Genomic DNA, 26,131 nt, shown 5'->3' with positions numbered 1-26,131 from the left:
TGTGGATTTCCTCTCCCATACAGGTACCAAACACAGCCATGCCATGTGCCAAGGCACCACACTGTGAGCATTCATTTGGAGCCACAACCCCGGATTTGCAGGCCCAATCCTGGGGACAGCTGTGGGCAGTGTATATTGCAGCTGCCTGATCCTTCCACCTCTTCGAAGGAAGCCATGAACTACTCTGGAACTCCATGCTAAGGGCAGAGGCAATGACTCCAGGGGACAGCAGTTAAACCAAACACTTCTGTATTTAATTAACAGTTCCAGAAGCTCAGAACGCAGACAAACGCACAGAGCTCTGCCCATGACAACTCACTGTGCAGCACCATCGCCATCCCATGCCTCAAGTGCTGCCCACAGCAACTCCTAAACAGGAACAACATGGGGTGCTCATGTAGAACTGAACAGCGGTGTCTATTTGCTTCACTCCGCAGAGGTTCCCAACACCTCGGTAACATCGCTCAGCCCAGCAGTTGCCACTTTCCCTCTGCTCCCTGCATGTAGATTTTTTGCTCTGTACATCAATAACAGATTTCCCCCCACTAATAAAGCCATCCTATATCCATGGTGACACACACCAGAACATCAGTCCTGCTCCTCTTCATCCCCATCCTCATCTTCATCCGCTTGATCTCCAGATTCAATGTCATCTTCATCCTCCACCTGAAATTAAGGTGATCTGTGGTGAGCAGTGACATCCCCCCTTCTACCCTTCACATGTAACAATGAGCGCCACGAGCACCTCAGCTTTCCATGCAGTTCTGTGCAGTGCTTTGCAATGCCACCAATGGAAGTGTTCAGTGTTTGCTGGGGTGGCTTTCCTCTGTCTGTCCTACATCTGGAAAAATTCCTCAGCTACAGTGACAGCTCTGCAATTGCCACAGATATTCCCCAGACTGACATCTCATTCATACAGCTGGAGACAAAGCAGATCAACTGCTACCTCCCAAAAAGCAAAACGCACCAAAAAGGACTGATTAAAGTATTAGGCTGCCTGAGACCTTACTCAACTCTTTGGTTTGCTCACCGGCATCCCCAGGTCCTTCAGCTTGCTCCTGAGGGCAGACAGCTTCTGGTCCTGGTCAGCGAGCAGCACCAGCAGGTCATCCTGCTCCTTCTTGGCCTCAGCCACCTCCTGCTGCAGTTTGCTCTTCTCATCCTGAAGGATGGCCACTGTGCTGCTAGAGGAGTCCAACTGCTGCTGCAGCGATGCTTTTTCCTCTGAAAGAGCTTTGACTTCACTCTGGCAATAGGAGAACCCCCATGTTGAAATTTTCCAGAGAGGAGAGGAGTACACCTCCCGTGCATTGCCCTAAGCTTACACAACGGTGGTAGTACAACCCCCCAGCCCCCCTTCTGCATGGCCATGGCTGTGGGCTGAGGCCCAAGGATGGCTCTGTGCTCACATGACTGACCTGCAGCTCCCCCAGCTCCTGCAGCAGCCGGCCCTCCTTCTCTGAGCTCCTTGATGCCACTGCACCACTGGCACCCAATGCAGGATCTACAGCTGTGTTCTGCAGAAAGGAAGATGGGATCAGAAGAACCCTCACATTGTGCTTGAGCACAACCACCACACGATGCTGTCCTTCCAGTTGTGCACATGCCCATGGACCTGCAGCTGATCTGCTGAGAACCATGGCAGCAGTGTGTTCATGCAGTGTGCTAATGAGTGTTCAGCTTGAACACTGACCTTCTAATGCCACGAGCTGGTGCTAAGGACACAGCCACTTTGTTCTAAGTTACTCTCAAAGGCTTTAGTGGGAAATCTTTTCAATAAATGAACAACTAAAGAAGTTCTGAAGCAGCTGCAGGTTAGCACAGACAGATGTAGCTGCTGTTGGCCAAACTGTCGTGTGTCCATTTCCAAACTCATATTCTCAGATATTTGAGAGAATAACCATACGAAAATGTAATGGGAGAATTTTGGTGTTTTGGTCATAGTATAAGCTCAAAGCACAGAACAATAGATACCTGTGTTAAAATCACTATGAGCAATGTCCTCACAGAGCACTGACTGAAGTCAGATCTCCTCCTGCCTTAGAAAGGATTTCTCTAGATCACCCCTTGTTTCATTTAACGCTGCTGAAATGCCTTGCTGATGTGTGTTGTCTCAAGTCTGATGTAGGAAGAGAGCTACCAAGAGCTCAGCAAGAAGGTTTTGTCCCCAAAGGAAAGATAAGGTGTCACCAGTACCATGGCTTGCAGCTTCTGGTTCTCAGCCTGAAGCTTCGAGATCTCTGCTGCCTGCAATTGGATCTGAGTCCTAAGCAGCTCCAATTCCTTTGGGAAACAAAAAGAAATGCATGTTTCATTTGAGACAGTAGTTCTTCACACCGGGCTCCTGTTAATTTAAATCTACCAGGCCATTTGCTTCTCAGCCTCAGTTTCCCAATCACAACGTCCAGTCTGCTTTCGAAACACTGCCAGGTATTTGTTGAGGAGCAGCCACCTGAAATCATGGAGCCCACAGGCATGCAGGCACTTACTCTGTACTGTGAATCTCTCACTTGGAAACTTTCCTATAAATACCTGACAATATTTTGCAATAGAAAATGAAAGATTCCCCTGAGTCCTGCGTGCAAGCTGAATTTCTGTTGTTGGCATGAAGCTGCTTGGCAAAGGTAGCTGATTTGTAGGTACACCATCTCAATGCTCTGAGATTGGCATCACCACCAAAACCAGGGCCATCAGTGAGACCACGGTGCTCAGCACTCCATCCTCAGTTCTGTAGCCAGACACAACTTCTGTCCAATCCTGAACTACTGCTGCTCATATAGCTCTGTTGAAAGCATATTGCTCACCTTTTGCAGTTCAGCACTGTGTTCCACGCCTCCAGAGCTGCTCAGCTGTGAGGATTGTTCTGTCCCCGTTTCCAACTGCAAGGACTTCTGTAATAGCAACAGGAATATTAAACATTAAGCTATACAGAGTAAACACAGCTCTGTGGTCTGAAAACAAAGTGAGATCCTACAGCACCACAGCTCACAGCTACACAGGCTACTCCCAGGAACAGTGTGAAGCAAAAAAGAAGTCTCTGCTTAAGCCATCCCTCACCATATTTGTTACCATCAGCTATGGCTGCATGATGCCATTACAGGGATGACCTTCACTGTATAAGGCAAAAAAAAAAAAAAAGAGGTGGAAAAAACATCAACATCTGGACAGCTTTTTGGCTCTCACCAGGTTCTCAATCACAGCATCCTTCTCCTTGAGCTGCCCCTGCAGCTGCTCATGCCTGTTCCTCCAGTCCTCCAGCTCCTCTCGCAGTTTGCTCACTTCTTCCACCTGAATGCCATTCACCTGCAGTGTGTCACCATGGGAATTGTGGTGTTGCGTGTCTTTTCCTAGCAGACAGTTTATAACAAAGGTCAGTGGCATCATTTAAACTGTTTATCCCCAAAATGAATGGACTCATTTCCCTCTTCTTTCCCCTTCACAGAACCACACAAACCATTCTAACTGTAGAACCCAGCTACAGGGAATTGTTCAGTGCTTCCAGAAGCCCTGTATAGAGCTGTCACTTGTCACTGTTAACCCTTGATGGATGTATTTCTTCCATAGCTTGCCACAACCTACACAAGATCTCCAGTACCACTGAGGCCACTGTTCATTATTCCTCCTGAAGCATACCTAGCTGCACTTTAAGGAGGTTGTATTGATCCTTATGCTGCTGGATCTGCGACACTTGCTGCGTGACTGTCACCTGAAGCTGCTCGTTTTGAGATTTTAATGTGCTAACTTGTTGTTTTAACTCCTCAAGCTCCTGATCCTGGAAAAGAAAAAGAGAGCACTTGCAGTAATACTGGAACTGTAGGAAGGAAAAGAAGAGCAAACCCTTTCCCAGAATGCAAAACACTGTTCAGTGAGGCTGTCAGTGCCGCCTGCGACGAAAAGGAGGACTCCATACCAATATAGACAAGATTCTTGGGTCAAAGGGCTGGGGGGAGACGCAGCAGTTTGGTACAGAGCCCAGCTTCTTCCAGACCTTTGGAAGAGAGTTCCAGCATCCCCACACCAGGGACAGGGAGAGAAGGAGATAGGAAATCTTGCCCTTGGGTTTTTCTTTGCACCCACAGCAGCCTACACACATGTGTTTGGCTCACAAAGCCTCGGAAGCAGCAGAGGTATCTGCAGTTAGAACACGCTCAATAAACCTCACTGGAGGTCTGAAGGTGTTACTTAACCCCAACCGCACTGGTTTGCAGCCAAGTCAGGCCCCTGAGCTATGGGGTGCTATTGCATTCCCCATTAGAGAAGTCACTCAGCACTACTTCTCCACTATTTCTTCTTTCAGGCACATCTCAGCCATCACCTTTCAAAAGGTGAGAGCAGAGAGCATGGTGCCACTGCTCCTCACCTGTTCTCTGATGACCTTTTTGTAGTGAGTCACTATGTTGTCATGTTGCTCCAGGGTCTTCTTGACCTCCTCCTCTTTTTTATCTTCTTCACTGGACTTGTAGATAGCTTTACTTATGACACCTGCCAACAACAGCAGCTGTCAGCCACAGCCTGCTTCATTCATCTGTTCTGTCCTCATAGCAGTTCCATCCTCCCCCCAGTGTAACTCAGTGCAGGAAACGATAAACACAGTATGTACTTTGGAGAAAATACAGTGGTCGCACACAGTCTTAAAAAACAGAAGAGAAGGTACTGCATTTTAACTCCATCACACCGCTGTTAATGGGACATTCAGCAGTTCAGCCATCAGCTCATAACAAGGAATATAAAAATAAGCAATGTCTCTCACCCTCCAGTTCCTTCACCAGCTTAGTGAATTCATGATCAAACATCATGTGCTCAGGGCTGGAAAAGCCAGGCTGTGGCTTCTGTGCAGCTCTGGAATACAGTTCATGCTTGCTGATGAAGCCAAGCTTCTCAACAAAATTCTCCCGCCCAATCCTCTTCTCAATGAGCTGCTTCAGCTTCTCTCTGAAAGGAGGAGACACATCACAATGGTGAGGCATTGGCACAGGCTGCACAGGGAGGTGGTGCAGTCACTGTCCCTGGAGGTGTTCAAGAACCATGGAGATGTGCACTGAGGGACATGGTTAGTAGGCAAGGTGGGGATGGGTTGGCGATTGGACTTGGTGATCTTAGAGGTCTTTTCAAACCTTTTTATGGAGTCTATGATTCTATTCTATAATGCCATGCTTGAGAGAAACAATAGAACAGTTGCTTCCCCAGTTCAACTGTGATTATCCACAGTAGCATTCAACAGCAGACATTGCTCAGTGTGCCATTTGCTCACAGCTGAAGAGCACACAGCTACGAGGCAGAGCAGTGATCTCTCCCCAGTTGTGCCCACTAATTTGCACTCTGGAAGGAATGCACATGGCAAACAGTCACTCAAACATTCCCAACCCTTAAAGCCCCATCTGCCCCTCACTGACAGCTCGCTCTTATTCTCACATCACACTCACTTCCTGTAGTTTTCCAGAGAGTTGTCGTTGTAGTAGATGGAGATGCCAAGCAACAGTGCGCAGAGGCCCTGAACCAGCTGTTCCTCCTCTCCCAGGTTCTCAGCAATCTGTCCTGTCAGCTGCAGCTCTCGTTAAGGACACTGGAGATATTCCATAAACACAGTGCATACACAGTCCTTTGTTCCGAAGTTTTCTTTTATTTCCTGCCCCAGTGTGTTTGCTTTTATATCGACAAGTATCCCTGCAAACTGACTGACTTAAACATTTGATTTTAACAGGAATAATTCAAGTGACTTCCAGGCAAGTGATGTTAACCTGCAAACAGGTCAAGGATACAAAGGGCACATTGGCTGGGTTGTGCAGGAAGTGTGTGACAGCAATGGAGCAGTTGCTTAGCCACGTGCAGAGCAGCATCAGCAGTCCAACTCGGGTCTGCACTTTGCTGCCCTGAAAGAAACAAAATCCCCATCACTCTCTTCCTACAATGAAAGGCTTTCATAGCCCAAAGAGTTGCACCAATTCACAACTCACCTTTTCACTCGTGTAAAAAAACAGAAGTCACACCTTTGACAATCCCCATTTGTTAGTTCTGCTGAGCACAGCTCTACAACACAAGTAGGAACCCATTCATTTTAGCTGTTCTCAGGGCAAACCAACAAGCAACACAGATGTCAAATGTGACTCAATGCAAATTAGCATCAATAGAAAACCATAACCAATTAGTTCTGTATTTATATTAATATCAGAGTAACATGAAGGAACACACACACAGCTCTGTAAGAAAGGAACAAGGTGCAAAACCTCAGCTGAGGATTCCCTTTAAGAAGCACACTGTTATAACACCTCCATGTGCTGCTGCCTAAGAACTGTCATGCATTCCTAATGCTCTGTACTAGGTAAATAAACACTGAAATACCTTTCTGCTCAGAAAAAATAACGTTTACATTACACCAGAAAAGGGAGTGCTAATTGCAGTGTTGAGTGCCAACTATTGAAACTTACAGCATGTCATGAGCACTTGGAAAAACAATATTTTCCAAGAAGGCAAAAAATAATCCACCACTGAATTACACTCAGACTGTCGCACTAACCCTAACACTGTGTATGAGGGCAGGAGAGCATTTGGAGCTGTCTTCATCATCTTCCCACTGACTTCCAGAGGTACAGGTGAGCCACACCAGAACAGCACAGAATGCAGCCACTGACACTGCAGCATTGCACAGCACTCGCCTGCTTGCTTGGTGTGCAGAATAAGCACTGCATACTGAGTTAGCAATTATTGCTCAGGGTTTGTCCACAGCTTTCCTGCAATCCATTTTCCTCATCCACTTGACTACTGCATTCTAAATATTTATAAACAGCAAAAAGATCCCCTCTCAGTCTTGTCCAGGCTGAATAGCCACAGGTCTCTCAGCTTTTCCTCATAACAGAGATGCTCCAGGCCCCTAACCATCTTTGTGGCCCTCTGCTCAAGCAGTTCTTTCTTTCTAGAGCTAGGGAACCCATAACTGGACACAATATTCCAGCTGTAGCCTCACAGAGCAGTGCAGAGGGGGAAGATCACCTCCCTCAACCCACTGGCAACTCTTTGCAATGTGTCCCAGGGTCTCATTGGCTTTCTTGGCCGCAAGGGCACATTGCCAGCTCATGGTAAACTGCTGGTCAGCTGTCAGTCAACCAAGATACTACCGGCATTGCTGGCCACAAGGGCATATTGTTGGCTCATGGTCACCCTGTTGGCCATCAGGACCCCAAGGTCCTTCTCCACAGAGCTCCTTTTCATCATCTCAGCCCCCAGCCTGTACTGATACATACCGATTAGACGCATAACAGCCCCATGGCACAGCCAACTGTGTAACTCAGCATGGTACAGAAACCCCTGTGAAGAACATGCCCTGATGCTCTCAATCTGCAAGTGCCACCAACTAATGGAGATGCAGACTACTCTTTTTTCCCCGATTAAGTTTCTTTACATCTCAGACTGGCCCTAAACCACTGGTAACCCCTCTCCCCAGAGCTCCTGCCCTACAGACAACACTACAGCATATATGTACATACAACATAGGAATTGGATTCAGTGCAGGTTCAGCCCAAGTTTGCTTCAGAAGCCCAGAGATTAGCAGCACATTTCCAATTTGGATGGCACTAACTGTTGGCTGCAGGCAGCCTGAGCACACAGCATTTCTGACTGTAATTTGTGTAATAGCTGCAATTTGTCTTACATGTCCATCTATGAGGTGGATAGGTGGTGAATGAGTACGCCCCATGGAAAGAAAGCACCCGTGTATACCAAGATCCTTATCCCAGAGTGTTGTGGAGCACCCCCAGAAGACACAGAAAGAAGTGGTTATGGCTGTGCCAGGAAAAACCAAATCCAACTGCAACACAGAGCTGTGAGTGGGAACACATGGAGGAGCAGTTAGGGAAACCTCCCAGCAAACCCAAGGCAAAAGAAAAGGCCACTTTGGGCAAGGAAGTGCCGCAGTTGTGCCAACAGATACATACCCGTCTGTCGATCTTATCGCCCTGCAAGTTACACATGTGTTACTCAGGAACTAGGAGCAGAACACATTGCAGAAACATTCCCCAAAGTCTGAATCCCCTGCACCACCAACCAGGCTCTGCTGATGGAAAAGCAGAATACGCCTCTTCTCCCCACCCACGAGAGTAGGGGGCTTTAAGCAAGTCCTAAAATCGGAAGGAGAGAGCCCTCCCTCTCATCAGGCTGACACTAATCCTTCCTGCAATGCACCTGCTCAGGAAGAATGCTTTTCCCGAACACGTGGATTTTCAGCCCAAGGCCAGGCTGGAGAGTTGCTGTACCTGTGAGAGTATGTTGGTGCACTGTTGCAGCAGTGACACGGGTGGGTTGCCAATGCTCGTCGCCAGCTGCACCCGCAGGAGCTGCTCCTTCAGAGCGGCATTCTCCTGCAGCGCGTGGGCCAGGGCCACAGCAGCACACCAGTTGGAGAGCGAGTCTGTGGAGAAGAGGCCCCCGCAGAGCAGTTGCCCGGCCGACACAGAGCTCCCTGTGGCTGCCAGAGAGGCCAGAGGCACACAGCAGATTAGGACAAGACAGACAATCAGCTAAATATGCATGAAGTAAGCCTATGGTTTACTTTTAATTTACTGAAGACCATCTACTTCAAGTTTTAGAGATATCATAACCAAATAATTGCACTTGGATCTGACACTCAATTGCAGGGAAATAATTCTGCACAACATAACAGCTGATGCAGTAAGAAATTCTTATAGATCAGAGCTCTCACTGCAGAGGTGATTGTCTGCATACCGTCAATGGTCGATGGCAGAAGTGTTGAGACAATTTCCCCTTGTCCTTTGTGGTTTTTGTACAAAAAGCACTGGAAGCAATAGAGCACGGCACAGCGGAGCACAAAGGGCTGCCTCTCGTTCACCATAGACATCAGCAGCACCACGATGGCAGGCCTGTTGGTAAGGGAAAAGAAAACCATCAGGACAGAACTGTGTGTGGAAACAATGGCTGATAAAAAACAAGTATCTTAGAATTACAGAACAGCTCAAGTTGGAAGTTGGAAGTGACCTTAAAGATTATCCAGTTCTAGCCCCAAAACGACCTAGCTATTGTCTTGTCTTGAATGTACAAGTCCTTTACAGGACACTGCCTCTGCCTGTGCAACACATCATTACCCAACAGTTGTACACTTCTATTCCCCTACCTCGGTGGATTTGAAGGTGCATTCACAGAAGCAAAGTAATCCTGGTTCATCTGGCACCCTCGGATGACCTCTGACACAGTGTTAATGGTCTGCAAAGAGGACAGAAAAAAAAATGCAACAAGTCAATAGCTATACATTTTGTAGTTCAGTAAGAGCAATGATCTACACACCACACAATTATTCAGTCTGACATTTTGATATGGGAAAAATTTGCTCCCTGCTACCTCTGTCAGGATATCAGCAGGAACTCCGGTTGCCATCAGGATGGTACAGAGTTGTTGTAGCAACCCACAGTGAAACATGGCCTTCTGGCAGCTGGTGGTAGCACCTGGGGGGTTCGTGGGGGACACAAGCACTCGGACAAGCTGGGGGGAAAAAGAAAGGTGCATATGTGAGAAGAACCCAAGAGTTTCCAAAACACAGAACTAAATTCACCCATCTGATTCTGAGTTTGGTGTAGCTCTCCAAAATTCTGAAGTATGTGACCCCAGTGCGGATGCTGCAACTCAGTAATAAGAAATGAGGCTGTAACTCTTTTACTACTTAGCTCACCATAATTGCACACAAACTCATAAAGGCAGATTCTGTATAAAACATCCCTGGTGATATACTTAATTCCAATCACTGTTATATTGTAAGTTACAGATAATGAAGTTGTTTGACATGCCACCCACTGCAAGGTCACAATTTGGAAACAGCTCCTGCAGCAGGAGGGGTATCTCACTGATACGGGTACACTGTCATTGAAATGCAGAGAAGACACCTACTGATACTGTTAACAGAAGTGAGGTGCCATGTTTTACCTGCAGCATGAGATGGAGATTTGTTACTTTCTGTGCTGACCAGCCGCAGTTGTCATCCCCAACTTCAAACCATGGCTTCATGCGCTGAATGTAGGAACCTTCTTTAAAAAAATTCTGATTGGAATTGTTATTCTTCAGCAAGTTTTGTAGGAGAAGGAGACAGTCTTCCACCACTATTCCTGGTGAGACAACAAAGGAAAAAATGAATCCGAAATGAAGCAGAGCAATGACTTGTTTCTCTACTTTGTGGTATGTTTCAGAAGGAACAGAGCCCACATTTCCGAACTTTTCATTCTCAGGAGCATCATATTTTGATTAAGAACTGAATCTCATGCATGAACAAATAATCAAAGATCACTAACTGAAATACATCAACGTTGATCTGGCATATTTCACATGAAACCATAACTATGGCTCTTCTGCAAGTCTGAAGCAAAAAATTGTTTTTCCAAATAGCATACACTGTCAGAGAGAAGCCTCAAATAATTCTGTCTGGAAGACAACACTAATAGAGGCAGTCCGCTGCTAGGATGCCTTCCAGTCTGGACTTTATAGAAAGGACAAAGGTTTGGCCTTCGCACGTATTAGAGCACATGGCAGTATCAGGCCTAAGAGAGGGTGACAAAGAGCAGCTGCCACATTCCCCCATCCCACTGCTGTCACAGAGCACAGCTGGGAATCTGCTCTCAGCAAGGCACAGGCAGGAGGAACACACGTGGGAGGGGGAAAGCAGCAAGCTCTCAGCACACAGGAGTTGACATACCGAGTTTCTTACAATTAGCTGCCCAGAAATAGCAACTTTGATTTGTTCAATCCTTCCTTGCCAACATAGCTGTGATACTTCAGACGGGAGAGAAGAGGTATACTAACTTCTCCTGCAGAGTATCAATGAGCAGACATATAGCTTTGTAATCAAACAGATCCTGCAGCAAACTACAATTTGTGGCAAACTCACACATTAAGAAAAACAAAGCAGTACCCATGTGCTGCATTTCTGCTGCTCATTCTTCTAATCCTTTTTTTCTCTCCCCCTACACCAACATGTAATAGATTTGGCTGTGAACTCAGGCACAGAAACACAGGCCTGTGGAAAAGCTTCAGATATTTCTATACCTCCATCACTGTTTCCTTCTTCCGTTACAATATCCAGGAGTCTCTCAAAGGCATTTTCAAAGGCAACAATCTTCTGTATGGCCGCATTGCTTTTTGTCAGCTGCTGTAACAACAAAACTCCCTTGGCGGGCAGAGGGGAGAAGTGATTACACTGAAGTTTTACCAAGTTTACTATAGAACATCACTTTTTATAAGTCATAGCTCTCAGAAGAATGCTAAACAAGCAGCCTAAGCCTTGGCCAGAATCACAAGAGACAACTGCATCCCCCCCCACCATGGCCATCCAATTGACAGTCTCTGATGATAAAGGCTAAATGACTGCTGCTCTGTACTTACATCATTACGTATAACCTCCCTGGAGTCTGCTAGTAAATCCATCAGTCTGGACACACCTGCAAGAAACACATTAGAAATGAGTGCAGAAGACAGATTTTTCTTGCTAAAGGTCTTTAGCACCCCATGCTCCGGATTCCTCCAACCCTTTACCACATTTGCTGAGTTTTCAGCTTAAAGCTCAGCAATAGAACACTGCAGCACTCACCCATGGGACTGACGAGGATGATCTGCTGTACCTGAGGCCCTTGCTGCTTTAGGAGAGATGTGAGGAGCTTCACTCCAGGCCAACGGACATGGAAATCAAATTCCTTTGCAGATTGAGAAGAGTACATTATGTCAAAGCTGGGACTAATCAAAACGAGAAAGCTCAAGAACTAAGGAGTGCTCTAACCACCACCAGAACGCTGGCCTCCCCATGTCAACTCACACCACCACAGCCAGTGACCAGCCCTACACTCCAATGGGTCACCCCACTGAGCCTGTTGTGCTTCTCTGCTAGTGTTACAACTTCAACTTACGGTCAGGCACTGGATCACTAATTGAGACAAGCCTTATTTTGTCAGCACAACACTGCTAATAAAGAGGATGCTCAACAACAACGACAGCTACAGAGAAAAACAATTGTTTACTGAAACCTAATGCCAATTTCCAGATCTCCACCATCATACTATGTATTTTTACCATGCCATAGATGTATGTGTCATTGTAAACCATGCTAATCGAAACAGGCACAACTCTATCTATAACCTTTATCTATGTGGCTTTATTTCTTTTTTTTTTTTAAACAGCAGTCCTGGTCAACCAGAGAGGTTCCAGACAACTAGAGACTTGCTCATGTGATGCCCATCTATAAGAAGGGTCAGAAGGAGGATCTGGGAAACTACAGGCCTGTTCACCTGACCTCAGTACTGGGAAAGGTCACAGAACAGATCGTCTTGAGTGCAACCATGCAGCATATGCAGGACAGCGAGGGGGTCATAAAGAGCAAGTCCTGCTTGACCAGCCCCATCTCTTTCCATGAACAGGGGACTCGCTTGATGGATGAGGGAAAGGCTGTTGACATAGTCTACCTAGACTTCAGCAAAGCCTTTGACACTGACTCCCACAGCATTCTTCTGGAGAAACTGGCAGCCTACGGCTTGGACAGGTACACTCTTTGCTGGATACAAAACTGGCTGGAAGGCTAGGCCCAGAGAGTGGTGGTGAAATAGATTTAAATCCAGCTGGCACTAGTGGTGTTCTCTGGGAATCAGTATTGAGCCTCGTACTTTATTAATGATCTGGACTGGGGGATCAAGTGCACCCTCATAAATTTGCAGATACCAAACTAGGATTGTTCAGTCTGTAGAAGATGGAACTCAGGGGAGACGTTATTGCTCTTTACAGCTCCCCAGAAGGAGGCTGTAGCAAGGTGGAGGTCAGCCTCTTCTCTCAAACAACAGCAATCAGACAAGAGGTGATGACTTTAAGTTATACCAGGGGAGGCTGAGTTGGTAAATTGTAAAAAAATTTTTCTCAGAAAGTGGTGAAACATTGGAATGGGCTTCCCAGGGAGGTGATGGAGTCACAATCCCTGGATGTAACAGAAATGCTAAGTCACAGACTAAAGCAGTCTTTGAGCACCTGGTGGGAAGGCAGGGCCAAACCAGGGAAACTCAGGTGCATTCAATCCACCAGAGTGACCGGGAGGGGTGAAGCCAGGATCCACCCCTTCCCAGACCTCTTTTAAGGGCTGGCAGTAACAGCAGTGGTATCTCTTTGGTAGTTCCTGTGTTTCTGGAGCCTTCTAAAGGTAAGCAGCTTCTTTCATTTCTTTCTCTGACCATGTTTGGATTTGCTTAAATGTAGCAGCCTTGTTGCAGCCTAGGGTCTTGCTTCTCTGCTGTCGTTGCCGTGCTTTCCATTGTATTACACTGGAGGTGTTCAAGAATCTTGTAGATGTGGCACCAAGGGACATGACCAGTGGTCATGGTGGGGATGAGCAAGAGTTGGACTTAATGATCTTAGAAGTCTTTTCCAACCTAAGTGATTCTAATAAGGTCAACAGTGTTCCTGGTGTAGATTAAGGCCTCAGTCCAAGTGAACAGAAATGAATCTACTGTATCAATTTTTCTATAGTGACTGCATTGTATGCCTCAGGAATGTTTATAACTCTAGCTTTTATACTCAAAGTAGTTTTATAGTACTGAAAACCACAAAGAGAAGTTCCAAAAAATTAACTTTATTAATTTGCTAATCACAGCACTCAAAAACACGTTCCTGATTTGTATTTGTATAGTTTGCAGGCAAACTATGACTTAGCTGCCATTACAGAAATATGCTGGGATCACTCCCCTAACTAGAGTGTTGCAATAGATGGCTACAAGCTCTTCAGAAAGGATAGGCACAGAAGGAGGGGTGGTGGTGTGGCATTTTATGTCAGTGTTTTGATGTTACTGGGCTTTTGGCTGGAGATGATACGGTTGAATCTCTGTGGGCAAGGATGAGGGGAAAGGCCAACAACGCAGTCGTTGTGGTGGGGGTCTGTTATAGAATGCCTAACCAGGATGAGGAAACAGATAAGGTGTTCTACAAGCAGCTGATGGAAGTTGCGTGGCCGCCAGCACTTGTTTTCACAGTGGATTTCAACTTCCTGATCTATGCTGGGAATACAATACAACACAGAAGAAGAAGACTAGGAAGTTTCTAGAGTGTATGGAAGATAACTTCTTTCTGCAGCTGGTGAGAGAGCCTATGAGGGCAGGTGCCCTGCTAGACATGATGTTCACAAACAGAAGATCTGGTGAGAGATGCGGAGGCTGGGAGCTGTCTTGGACAGAGTGACCATGAAATGGTAGAGTTCTTGATTCTTAGTAGAGTGGGGAGAGGGGACGGCAAAACTGTTACCTTGGACTTCTGGAGGGCAGATGTTGAATTGCTCAGGAGACTAGTAGGAAGTGTCCCTTGGGATTCAGTCTTGGAGGATAAAGGGGTCCAGGAAGGCTGGCTGCCCCTTGTGAAGGAAGTCTTAAAGTCACAGGAACAGGCTATCCCCTGAGCCTCAAGATGAGCTGGCAGGGAAGAAGATCAGCATGGATGAACAGGGAGCTTCTTCTGAGGCTCCAGAGAAAAGAATTTACCTCCTGTGGAAGAAGGGATGGGCAACTCGGAGTACAAAGAAGCTGTTAGGATGTGCAGGGAGAAAACTAGAAAGGCAAAAGCCCAGCCTAAACTCAATTTGGCCAATGGGATATAAAGGAACAAGAACTCTTCTGTAGCTATATTAACAGTAAGAGGAGGACTGAGGAGAATTGACACTCTTTACTAGATGTGGCTGGAAACAGGACCACTGAGGATAAGGAAGAGGCTGAAGTTCTCAATGCCTTTTGTACATCTTCAAAAGTCAAGCCAGTTATCCTCAGGGTACTTTGCTCTCTGATTTAGATGTCTTGGATGGGGAGCAAAATAACCTCCCCCATGATTTAGGATGAAACAGTTGAAGACCTTCTACTCCCACTGGACTGCCACAGGTACATAGGGCCAGATGAGATCCACCCGAGACTGCTGAGAGAGCTGGTGGGTCTGACAGCTTTTCATCATCTATCAGTGTTCTTAGTCAACTGGCAAGGTTCCAGAAGACTGGAGACTTGCCAGTGTAACTCCCATCTACAAGAAAGGTCTCCTTCTATGATCTAGTGACCTGCCTGGTGGATGAGGGAATGGCTGTTGATGTGTTCTACCTTGACTTCAGCCAAAACTTTTGACACAGTCTCCCACAGTATTCTCCTGCAGAACCTAGCAGCCCATGGCTTGGACAGGCACGCTGTTTGCTGGGTAAAGAACTGGCTGGAGGGCTGGGCCCAGAGAGTGATGCTGAATGGAGTTGAATCCAGCCAGACACCAGTCTGAAGTGGTGTTCCCCAGAGGTTGGTGCTGGAGCCTGTCCTCTTCAATATCTTTATTGATGACCTGGATGAGGGCATTGAGTATGCTCTCAGTAAGTTTGCAGATGGCACCAAGTTGGCTGGAAGTGTTGATCTGCCTGGGGGTAGGAAGGCCCTACAGAGGGATATGGGCAGGCTGGATTGCTGGGCTGAAGCCAATGGGACGAGGTTCAACAAGACCAAGTGCTGGGTCCTGCACTTTATCCACAGAGACCCCAGACAGTGTTACAGGCTTGGGTCAGAGTAGCTGGAAGACTGTGTAGAGGAAACAGACCTGGGCTAATGGTTGATGCTTGGCTGAACATAAGCCAGCAGTGCCCAGGTGGCTATGAAGGTCAATGGTATCCTGGTTTGTGTCAGAAACAGTGTTGCCAGTAAGAGCAGGGCATTGATCCTTCCACTGCATTCAGCACTGGGGAGGCCACATCTCAAGTACTCTGTACAATTTTGGGCCTCTTCACTGCAAGAAACACATCCTGTGGATTTTGCCCTGGAGCGTGTCCAGAGAAGGGAAATGAAGCTGGTGAGGAGTCTGGAGCACAGGCCTTACGAGGAGTGGCTAAGAGAGTTGGGATTGTTCTTTCTGGAGAAAGGGAGGTTCACAGGAGACCTTACTGCTCTCTGTAACTACCTGAAGGGAGGCTGTGGTCAGCTGGGGGTTGGCCTCTTCTCTTGTGTAACCAGTGATAGGAGTAGAGGGAATGGCTTCAAGTTGCACTGGGAAGATTCAGGTTGGACACTGGAAAATATTACTCTTCCAAAAGAATGGGCTGCCCAGGGAGGTGGTGAAGTCATCAACTCTGGAGGTGTTCAAGGAACATGTAGACTTTGTGTTGAGGGACATGGTTTAGTGAGAATTATTGGTGACAGGTGGAGGGTTGGGCTGGATGATCGTCTAGGTCTTCTCCAATCTTTGTTATACTATGATAAACTTAGTTTAGAACTCTCTTAAACAATTAGGAGTAATGAAGCAGACCTTGAGCATGAATTCAGTGGGACACAAGTTGGAACTGCATTCCAGCACTCATAGCCATCAACTCGTGGTTATTTACTGATCAGCTCAAATAATATCCTGGCACAAGCAACAGCAGCAGCTGGTTGTGGACCAACAGTTTTTATTACTTCTCATCAAATAATTAAAATTCTTTCCATGTTATCAGTCTCAAAAAAAAAAAAAAAAATCATTCCAGATTTAATTTGGGTCACAGATCTTGCTCATCTCCATCCCTTCATTTGTTGTAAGGTCAGTGCTATACACTTAACACAAAGGCTTCATCAAAAGGGCAAAGCCATGTTCATGAAGATGACAGAACACATCTCTCTGTGCAATACCACATCCCTCAGCATCCCAAAAGCAGTATTGTCACTCACCTCTACGAGTGTCAGCAGCAGTGTGACATTCTCCGGCTGCTTAATGAAGATCTCTGTGAACTGACTCCCCAAGTCATCACCTTGTTTTGGCGAGTTCTCCTCTGCAATCACCAACAGTGCATTACAACACACAATTAGAGGAACTTCAACTAGCTGTGGATTTCACCCTGGCTAAAAAATAGGGCCATGAACCACAAACAAGGCTTTGAGTCACGGCTCTAATTTTAATTGTGGTACATTTAAGTAACTTTCCAAGCAGACAGAGCAACAACTGTGCATAAAAAGAGATAGGGCCTGTCCTGTTCTCAACAAGTTTTGAGAGCTGTTTTGTTTTTAAGCAGGGAAGAAAGCAGTCTACCAAAAAGTAACTTATTTCGGTAGAAAGATGGGGGGAGAAAAAAATCCCATTTCCACTTATCCGAATTCACAGTTCTCAGCCCCACAGTCCCCTGATAGAGATAAAAACCAAACAGTTCTGAGTGCCCTGAGAATTTGGACACACATAATTCTAAGAGCAGATAGGGAAAATGAAGTGCCAGTGGTTCCACAAGGCTCCACCAATCTGGGAGAAGATTCCTCATAGGGATCTTTCAGCATTGAGTGGGAAAGGCAAAGCATATGTCATATGGAGAGGATTCTAGACAGTGCAGAGAATGTCATCTATCCAAAAACCTTATTATGGTGCTGCTGGTGAGCAACATTCAGCAGTTTCCACTGACAAATTTGGGAACTGCAGTTCAAATTCAAAGATAACTTTAGATTCTCTGGGCTGCATTTAAAAAATGGGTGGCCAGCAGGGAGAGGGAGGTAACTGTCCCCCTCTGCTTAGCTCTTGTGAGGCCCCATCTGGAGTACTGCGTCCAGGTCTGGGGCACCCAGCACAGGAAGGATGTGGAGCTCTTGCAGTGGGTCCAGAGGAGGGCCACTAAGATGATCAGAGGGCTGGAGCACCTCTCTTATGAAGAAATGTTGAAGGAACTGGGCTTTTTCAACTTGGAGAAGTTAGAGAGACCACACTGTGGCCTTCCAGTACTTGAAGGGAGTGCACGAACAAGAGGGGGAATGGCTGTTACAAAGGTGGATAGTGATAGGACAAGGGGGAATGTTTTAAACTGAGACAGGAGGTTCAGGTTAGATATTAGGAGGAAGTCTTTCACTCAGAGGAAGGGTGGTGACACACTGGAACAGACTGTCCAAGGATGTTGTGGATGCCCCATCCCTGAAGGCATTCAAGGCCAGGTTGGATGTGGCTCTGAGCAGCCTGAAATAGTGGTTGGTGACCCTGCACATAGCAGGGGGGTTGAAACTGGATGATCCTTTACAACCCAGGCATTCTCTGATTCTGTTTTCATTTTAGGAGGAAAATCTATCTCATGCAACTCCAATAGTTTCTTGGACTTCAGCTTTCTAGTGAAGACAATTGAACAATCCAGCAGTAGTCACACCAAAAAGGGATGGGCGTTCAGCTCTATGGGACACGAGGAGCCACCTCTAAGAAATAAACACTGTGTTGAGCAAGGGCTCCTTGCTTGTTGCACTCTCAGAACAGAAATCTCAGGAGCTAAACACAGATGAAGTAACTGCTAGGGAGCAACACAGGGACACATCCACATACAATCCCAACTCAGGCTAAGCAAAGGCACTGCTACTCAACTCTTGTATGTTTTACCCCAAAAACATACTGCTTTGCATCCTGCACGGCACACCACAGCTGGAAGCAGCGAGCACAGATATGCAGTAAAGCCACCACATTTCTGACCGAATCTGAAGGGCTGATTGAGGTAACTGATGGCAAAGGGAGGATTTCTTTCCTCTCTCATTTCAGCTGTAGAATGCATAGCTGCAAATAAACTGTTGGCAGCTGAGTGGCTATATATAGGGTCAAAGACTGTACCTGACCTTTGAACTCTGCAGCTCGTTAGGGGTACAGCAAAGCAGAAACCAGAAAACTGACAGTATTTTTCTACTGGTGCCTAGAAAACAATTTTAATCCAGCCGACTCCATTTCCTTTGGGTTGAAACAGTGATTCATGATACTGACACTAACACCTACTCCTATGGACTCCAGGACAGGTAAGAGATTCTTATTTAGTCTATCATTAGGCTGGAGCTGACCATTTTTCTGACGTAGTTTAGCTGTATTCTTACCAGGAAGCAGATACAGGCAAGCTGCTTACAGCAGGGAGAGAGAAGCATCAACACTGCTGCACATTTTGGAGTGGACGAATGATGGGTTACTAACAGGAAGTAACAAAAAGGAGGACAGACTGCATGCAGAAATACCTCTAGCCCAGATATGTAGCACCCAGCAAAACCCAGGTGCATCTAACAAAGTGTTAGAGGCCAGTTTATGACAGAGGTGAGCACAATTTTACCATGCATCACTTAAAAGGGACACTGGGAAGGATCTGTGCTAAACTTTGGGGCTTTCTGGAAAAAGAAACTGCATGTCTGTGCACTTTTGTGACATCCTCAATGATAATTTGTTGTTATTCCAATCTCAAGAAGTCTGCTGGCATTTGACATGCCCCAGTCACATGAGTAACTGAACAAGGAACTTGCTCTAAGGCAAGCTTGTGTTGCAGAGCAAAATGCAAAAAGCACCAAACCTCAAAGCAGGTCCTTGCAGTGTCCTTTCTAACAGCAGAGAGCATTATGGTGTGAGCAGCACTACAGCTACAAAACAAACACTATGCTTATAGAAGTAAAGGTTCCTTTACCTTCAGAATCATCTGTCAGTGCAGATAAAGGAAAAAGAGAGAGAGGTTCACAAGTTGAGCAGCGTTCTAACAGCACAACACTGATGTTTGGAATAGTCCCTCCCTCCTACATCAGAAATGAATGATCCAGGAATGCTCCCAGCAGGGGTTGGAGAGAACCATCCCAAACTCCTTCCAATACTGATGTTTCCACCCACAAAACCCAAACTTGTTAGTTTTCCTCTCTTACTGAGACTGCTGTAATGTTCTCCTAAGGAGCCCAGCAGCAAGGCACTACCAGGAGCAGGAAAAGAAGGTGAGAAAGCAAAGAAAACTGACAACTGGAGAGAGAGTTTGCAATATGTTGCATGAAATATCTACTCATCTACTTCCATCACAGTATTTATCACTTGGTAAAAGATCCTTTGAAGAAATAACTTAGAGTGAATGCAGCAGACAGGTGACCAGAACCCAAATGCAGGGCTACCTGCATTGTGCCCATTCACAGGAGCACGTGTTCTACCTCATTTGACAGAAAATGAAAAAGTGCAATTCCTGCAGCTGTTGGGGACTAAGGAGGCTGTGGCAAATGCAGATGTTACAAACCATCTGGCTCTTCCTCATTCTGGGTACTCATAGCTCCAGTATATGTATTTAATTTTATGATGATTTTTTCTATCACTATCACCTTTTGCAGTGATGATTCTGCAAAACAAGGAATTACTTTCCACAGCTACCAGCCTCACAGCTTTGTCAGCTGATCAAGAAAGGCCTCTGAAAATGAACTCTAGATAGACAGTACTGCAGCCTTGGCCAACTCTGCAGGCCCATTCCAAACTGGCTGGTGTTTACACAACATTAATTTTAAAATTAATCAGCAGGAAATCCAATGTTACTTTTAATGCAAGCCCTGCTCAAAGATGCTTTGCATTGCCTTAACAGCTACACAGTAACTATGAGTGTTACTAACTGTACAGTATTATCGTTTGTGATTAAACACAGCCATCAAGAACAGCACTCTCAGAGTGACTACAGCTGTTACTGCCACAGCTTACCTTGTTCCTCCTCTTCTAGATCATTCGATATGACATTGTAGAGCGTGTCCAAGGCATAGCCAATTATTTCAGAATCTGAACTGGGAAGAAAAGAACCACTTTTCTTTAATGACTTACTCATTTCCAACTTCTCTTACTGTTTTTCTCTACAACATTGTTTTTCTGCTCAGGCAGTCTCCCTCACAGCATCACTGCAAGTGAGAAGAGCTGATGATGACAGCTATTTTATAATACTGCATTTTTACCAACCATGAGCTGCACAGCCCCTGTGTGGAGTCAAACCCCTTTTGCCAGTTCCGCTCCCTGGGGCAGCCCTATCCAGAAAAGCCGGTGATGCAGGACAATCACAGAAGATGTCACTAGGAGCATATACTCCATCCTGAGCCTCCCTTCCAACTCACTCCTCTGTACAGCAGGAGAGACCTCCAGTATGAATTCATGGAATCACAGAATGGAAACAAGGAATAGCTTGGTTTGGAAGGGACCTCAAAGATCATTCAGTTCCAAGCATCTCCCAAACAGACTGGTCCAGGGTCACCAACTCAGCTCACACCCAGTCATTACAGGTCTGCAAGCTCTTAACATGCTCAGGAAGCTGCTGGCTGCCCATCCAACTTCTCCAGCATCAGCTCACTTTCTGACACCATGTTTTTCTTACTAAGTCCTTCTTTAACAGAGTCCTTTTTCTTCTGCATCCAAACAAACTGTAAATCCAGTGCTGAAACAAACATGATACCAGAATTGAGGGGCAGGAGAGCGTGTAACCATTTTTTGCCATTTGCTTTGTTGCTCATACAGTCAAACAGCATTGAAGCATAGCTGGTCCAAACAAACAGAAGCACTGCCACGCACAGGAAGGCTCTTGATGGTAAATCAGTACAAACAAGAGCTATTTCCATATCTCACACAAGAATCAGGAGAGTACTGTCACAACATGACCTCATTCAAATGTTCACGTATTGATTTCACTAATTTGCAAAACATACAACAGTAGACTTTTTGCACCACGGAGCTATCTGCGCTTTAAGAAGCTGCGATGCCAGCTTGCAGCAAACCCTACAACCTGTCCAACCAGCAGCCTTAAAAGCCAGTCCTAATTGAGGTCAGCTATCTTTGCTAGGCCTCTAATTAAGAATGACATTTACAGCACACCTAAGGTGACCCATCAGCTGTGAGAAGATGAAATGGAGCAATCCATGACTACACTTCTTGCATCACTACAGCAAGGGCTTTAGCAGGCTCTCAAAGAGACAAATCACCTCCCTTTACATGACACTCACACTAAACCAAAAGCTAGGAACCATCAGCTCTCAGCCCTGTTTGTCCCATGACATTAGGTTGTGACTGAAACCTTTCCCTGCTGCCGTCTTCAGGTGACGCGTGCAATTCTGGCTTGTCATCAGTGTCATGCAACTCACACTACCAGTATTTAAGCTGGGCTGCAGTGGAAACAAGGAGAGAAACAGCAGCAGCATCTGCTCTACCAAGATGTGAGTCAGGGCATACATATAGGAAGGTCTGGTCTGTGTAAGCAGCCTCAACAAGCAGGTACGCTTCCATTGCCTGTCTGTTTGTTTCTTCTTTTACATTTTACCTTTTGCCATTTCAGCTGAACACAGTACTACAAAGCCCATGGTTCCTTTTTCATGTGACTGAAACAATTCCACATTACAAAAAAACACGGAAATGACTTCCTGGAGATTCACGGGGCAGTAAAAAGCAGTCTCAGCCTTGCTTTTGCTTTTCTTTTTGCTCACAGGAGAGAGAACTCAGCAACTACAAAAGAATAATCAAATATCGTATAGATATGAAAGAAGTTGGCCTCATTTTTCTTGTTGGAAGAACAAAACCAGGATATCTTTCCATCATATCTTTGCTATTCACTGCCTTGCTTCTGTCTGCTGTTTGTTACATATCACTATTCCCTTGATTGTTCTGCTCAGACTGAAACTGCAGTTTTTGCACTGCAGTGAAAATCTTCAGTCAATAAACTGACCTTCACTGTCTCAAGCATCCACAGAAGACACAGGCTTTCTGCAAAGCACCAATCCAGAATGAGCCACTGGTAAACTTTCCCTCTGTTCTTGGGGCTCCTCCATAGCACTTGACTACAATGTCAGCTCAGTATCCCTTGAATTTGCAAACAAAAGCAAAGAACCATCTGGCAGTGCAGGTGTCCACGTGCTGTGCCACCAATGGAGAGTACCTCCAAAAACTTTTACTTCCTCTTCTAAAACAATGGTATTTCGTTTCATGAATTTCCACCCTGTCTTGTAGAGTAGGAGGAAGGAGAGTGTTTCTATCATGTCATCGATGACAGTGTGCCTGGAAAGGACTAACAACAACCACATTCCTTCTTACAGCAGCTTTAATAAAATGTACAACAACTCTGAATATTAGGAAATTAAAGCACATAAATAATTGAGGTTTGTACCCTATGCAGATAGGGAATGCTTTCTGGTCCATATTAGGTTTCAACCTGTTAGAATTGTCATGGTGAATTTTAAAAAATAAGATTTTGTATTAAAGAACAAAAAGAGTAAAATGCCAAGTTAATTTTGTGCTCTGCTGCCCTCTTTAACACCAGCAGTTAAGTGGAGCTTTTCTGCTCAACAGTCAGTGCCAGTTCTTTCTTAACAGTCCCTGGTGGGAAGTGGCAATGCCCAGACAGGCAGCCAGGAGAAGGTTCTCCAGCCAACCATAGCTCCTAACTCACATTGCAAAAAGAATACTCATTTGTGTAGGAGCCTGGAACATTTAAAGCTGCCTTAAGCATTATCAGGCTCCCACATGGCCAACGCACAAAGCTGAAGAACCAGCCCAAAGAAGTTTGTTTCCTACAGAATGAGCTTAAACGTCAGATCTCAGCCCAAGCAGGAGACAGAGCTTAAGGCAATCTACAAGGGAACTGTGTAACAAGTAGAACAAGACATCCATTAAAAAAGGAAAGTGGTGCAATATCTACTCCAGGATAAAGGCTGTGAAACAATGGAAGCTGCCAACAGCTGCAAATGAAAGAGAAAACTACAGAGAACTGACTTAGTCCCTACTTCATGCTTCAAGGGAAGGAGCAACTCAGTAAGCACAAACAAGAGGTGCACTGAAGATTAAAAATGGCTCCTTTTTCACTCCAGATCCACATAAATAGCAGCGAGCTACTGTGCTGCCACAGTTGACTGAGGTGGTCTGTAATACAAACGACTTTGTGATTAGATGGCACTTTCAATCAGCTCATTTGCATTAGAAAATAATTAGTAGCGAAGTTGTTTCTATTTTTTACATTGCTATGATATATGCCAGCAAAATAAATGCTGCTGGCAATAGAGCAGTTGTGCATCTTCAACCATTCCATTCATTCTTTGTAAACATCCAATAGGAAACCACAGGCACACCTGTCACTGTTCTCACATTGCAGCACTCTGCAGATCAGCTCTACACTGCACACATCCCAGGGCCCTGCTGCATTCCTACTGCACGTTCAATCAAAGTTCTGCGGAAACCAGCATTTTTTTTCCCATCTAAAAACCCCAAAAATGAACATATTCACTGCTTTTTAAACTGCTGTCTGAGTCACACAATGCATCCCAGCAGAAATCTAACAAGCACTGTCCCTGGAGGAGCAACTGGAGCCCAACAAAGTCCAGACAATCTCCACATCTGTACCCAGCAGGGTTCTGTCCAACACTTTCACAGCAAGGAGCTCAGCAGCGTTCTGACTCCCTCTCACAGCTCAGATCCAGCCTGATGAGCAGCTCAGGGGATGAAGGCAGCTCCTTGGCCTCATTTTCTGAAGGGCTTCTCCTCCGTGGGATTGCTGCTCTCGTGATCTCCGCTGGTACTGCCCTGATCCTATGAGCTGTAGAGCTAAAGCTGAAGGCATGAGCTGTAGACAGCCAAGGGATCAGCAAAAGCATGGCACCATTCTTACACCAGCCCATAGCTTCTTTCCAGCTGGTGAAACCAGTCAGGTGAGCCTGGCTGCCAGCAGCCCTCAGAGAGCACTGGAGGGTTTCTACTTCTGAACACTTAAGCAGAGCAGGATGCCCCTGTGATGTAGGTCCTTGAGGATTTCTTTCAGATACCAAATCACTGCTTTCCTAATTTGTCTGTTGTACCACTCCTGCTTTTCATGCATATGCATGCAAATATCCCATATACGCCTTCATGACATTTTAAAAACAAATAAATGAAAAAAAGAAAAGCTTAATGCTCAAGTTCAGACTGACAGTGTCACAGTACAGCCAGCTGAACACCCTAAGTATTCAACAGTTGAGGCCCCAACCAGAGTACCACAGAGAGCTCTGAAGTTATACCATATGGGTGATGTCACATACAACAGCAGTGCAAACAACTGAGAGATGGACAGTAAAAGAAATTAAGTTCTGTATAGCATATTCTCTTCCACAAAGCTACATTCTAGACTACCTCTGATATTTACACTAAAAAATATATATTAGTAGCAGTTCCTTCTATGTGAAAGGGGCACAGATTTCTTATTTGAACCCTTCCAGATAACATTCCTTCTAACAGAATCATTCTAGCAATTCATTTAATAACATGTATCTGAGGAAAAGTAAAAACACATCTGCTGACATTGTTATTCACTCTTAAATTCTACCATCTATCCAAGAACAGGATGGTTTGGGCTGTTTCAAATCATTTAATTAATACTGTAACTTTAGTTTTACCCTTCACTTATCCCTTTTATAGAGAAAGATAACCACATATGAAACACAGAGATGCAGCTTGCTGTTGTTTGATCCAGAACTGCTCCTCCCATCCCTAACAATCACACCCCTTTCATTCCGACCATCTCCAAGTACACTCTCATCACACTGTTCAGGACAGGCAGTCACCACAAAGTCCCCAAAAGCCCAGTTCCCTTCTAGCTGTGTAACCATGCAGAGAGAGGACTGAATTTATCTATACTAGTGGAAGGAAGGCACCCAATGGGAGCCTTGTCCGCAGCAGACTTACCGGTCTGTCTGCAGGACGTGTACCAGGTGCTCCATGGCTTGGATGCCCACCTCCAGCCGGTATTTCTGTGAGGAGAAAACATGGAGTTGACAACAAGCAGCTCCAAGCCCAAACAATGCTATCAGCAGCACATCCAACCATCCCTGTAAACAGCGCAGGTTTCCCATAGGAAGCTCCTCCCAGGAGTCTGCCAAGAGCCCCAGGAATCCCCAGGGACCTCTCAAAGAGCTCCTCCGAAAAAAAAAACCAGAAACCCTCTCAGGAACGCCCACAAGGAACTCCAGGAAAGCCTTAAGATCCCCGGTGCTCACCTTTGACAGCGCCTTCAAAGCACGTACGGCGTCCCGGCGGTCATCTAGGAGCGTGGAGGAGGCCACCCGGTCACAAAGCTTCTGGATCTGGAAAGCACCGGGCGTAGGTCACAGCGCGGCCCCGCCAGGCCCGGTCCCCGTTCCCGCCCGCTTCCCTTGTCCCTCACCGTATCGGCGCCAGAGGGCTGCGGCCCGGCGCTGGGCCCCCCCCATGACGCCCCGCAGGAAGTTCATGGCAGTTCCGCTGCGCGCCCACCGGCTCCGCACACCGCCGGCCCCGTTCTACCGCTCCCGGCCCCGCCGTCACCCCCGTGCCGGAAGCGGCCACTGCGCATGCGTCGCGACGTGGCGCCGACGTGGCCTCCGGAGGGGACGTCATCACGATGGCGGCGGGACTTAGCGTGAGCCACGCCTCTCCCCCT

The 26,131-nt window shown here is 46.1% G+C and overlaps 1 protein-coding gene across 1 annotated transcript; it reads right to left on the bottom strand.

Annotated features, from left to right (window-relative positions):
* Positions 1-232: 232 nt before the first annotated feature.
* USO1 (USO1 vesicle transport factor) lies at positions 233-25,958 on the bottom strand. The gene is given in 26 exon segments (XM_042812898.1): positions 233-666; positions 1,031-1,246; positions 1,419-1,517; positions 2,197-2,283; positions 2,805-2,891; positions 3,184-3,347; positions 3,634-3,772; positions 4,361-4,482; positions 4,751-4,932; positions 5,424-5,542; positions 5,760-5,870; positions 7,929-7,949; positions 8,247-8,458; positions 8,716-8,870; positions 9,122-9,210; positions 9,346-9,486; positions 9,925-10,103; positions 11,038-11,158; positions 11,374-11,429; positions 11,579-11,681; positions 16,668-16,768; positions 20,422-20,501; positions 25,399-25,463; positions 25,710-25,796; positions 25,877-25,918; positions 25,920-25,958. Coding segments are annotated over 26 exon segments (2,880 nt in total). The 5' UTR covers positions 25,944-25,958; the 3' UTR covers positions 233-588.
* Between the last annotated feature and the right edge of the window lie 173 nt (positions 25,959-26,131).

Source organism: Centrocercus urophasianus, unplaced genomic scaffold (assembly GCF_019232065.1).
Source record: "Centrocercus urophasianus isolate 14NV4802_14NV808 unplaced genomic scaffold, USGS_Curo_1.0 seq_13, whole genome shotgun sequence".
Classification (NCBI taxonomy): Eukaryota; Metazoa; Chordata; class Aves; order Galliformes; family Phasianidae; genus Centrocercus; species Centrocercus urophasianus.
This window is presented reverse-complemented; position numbering and strand designations above follow the sequence as displayed.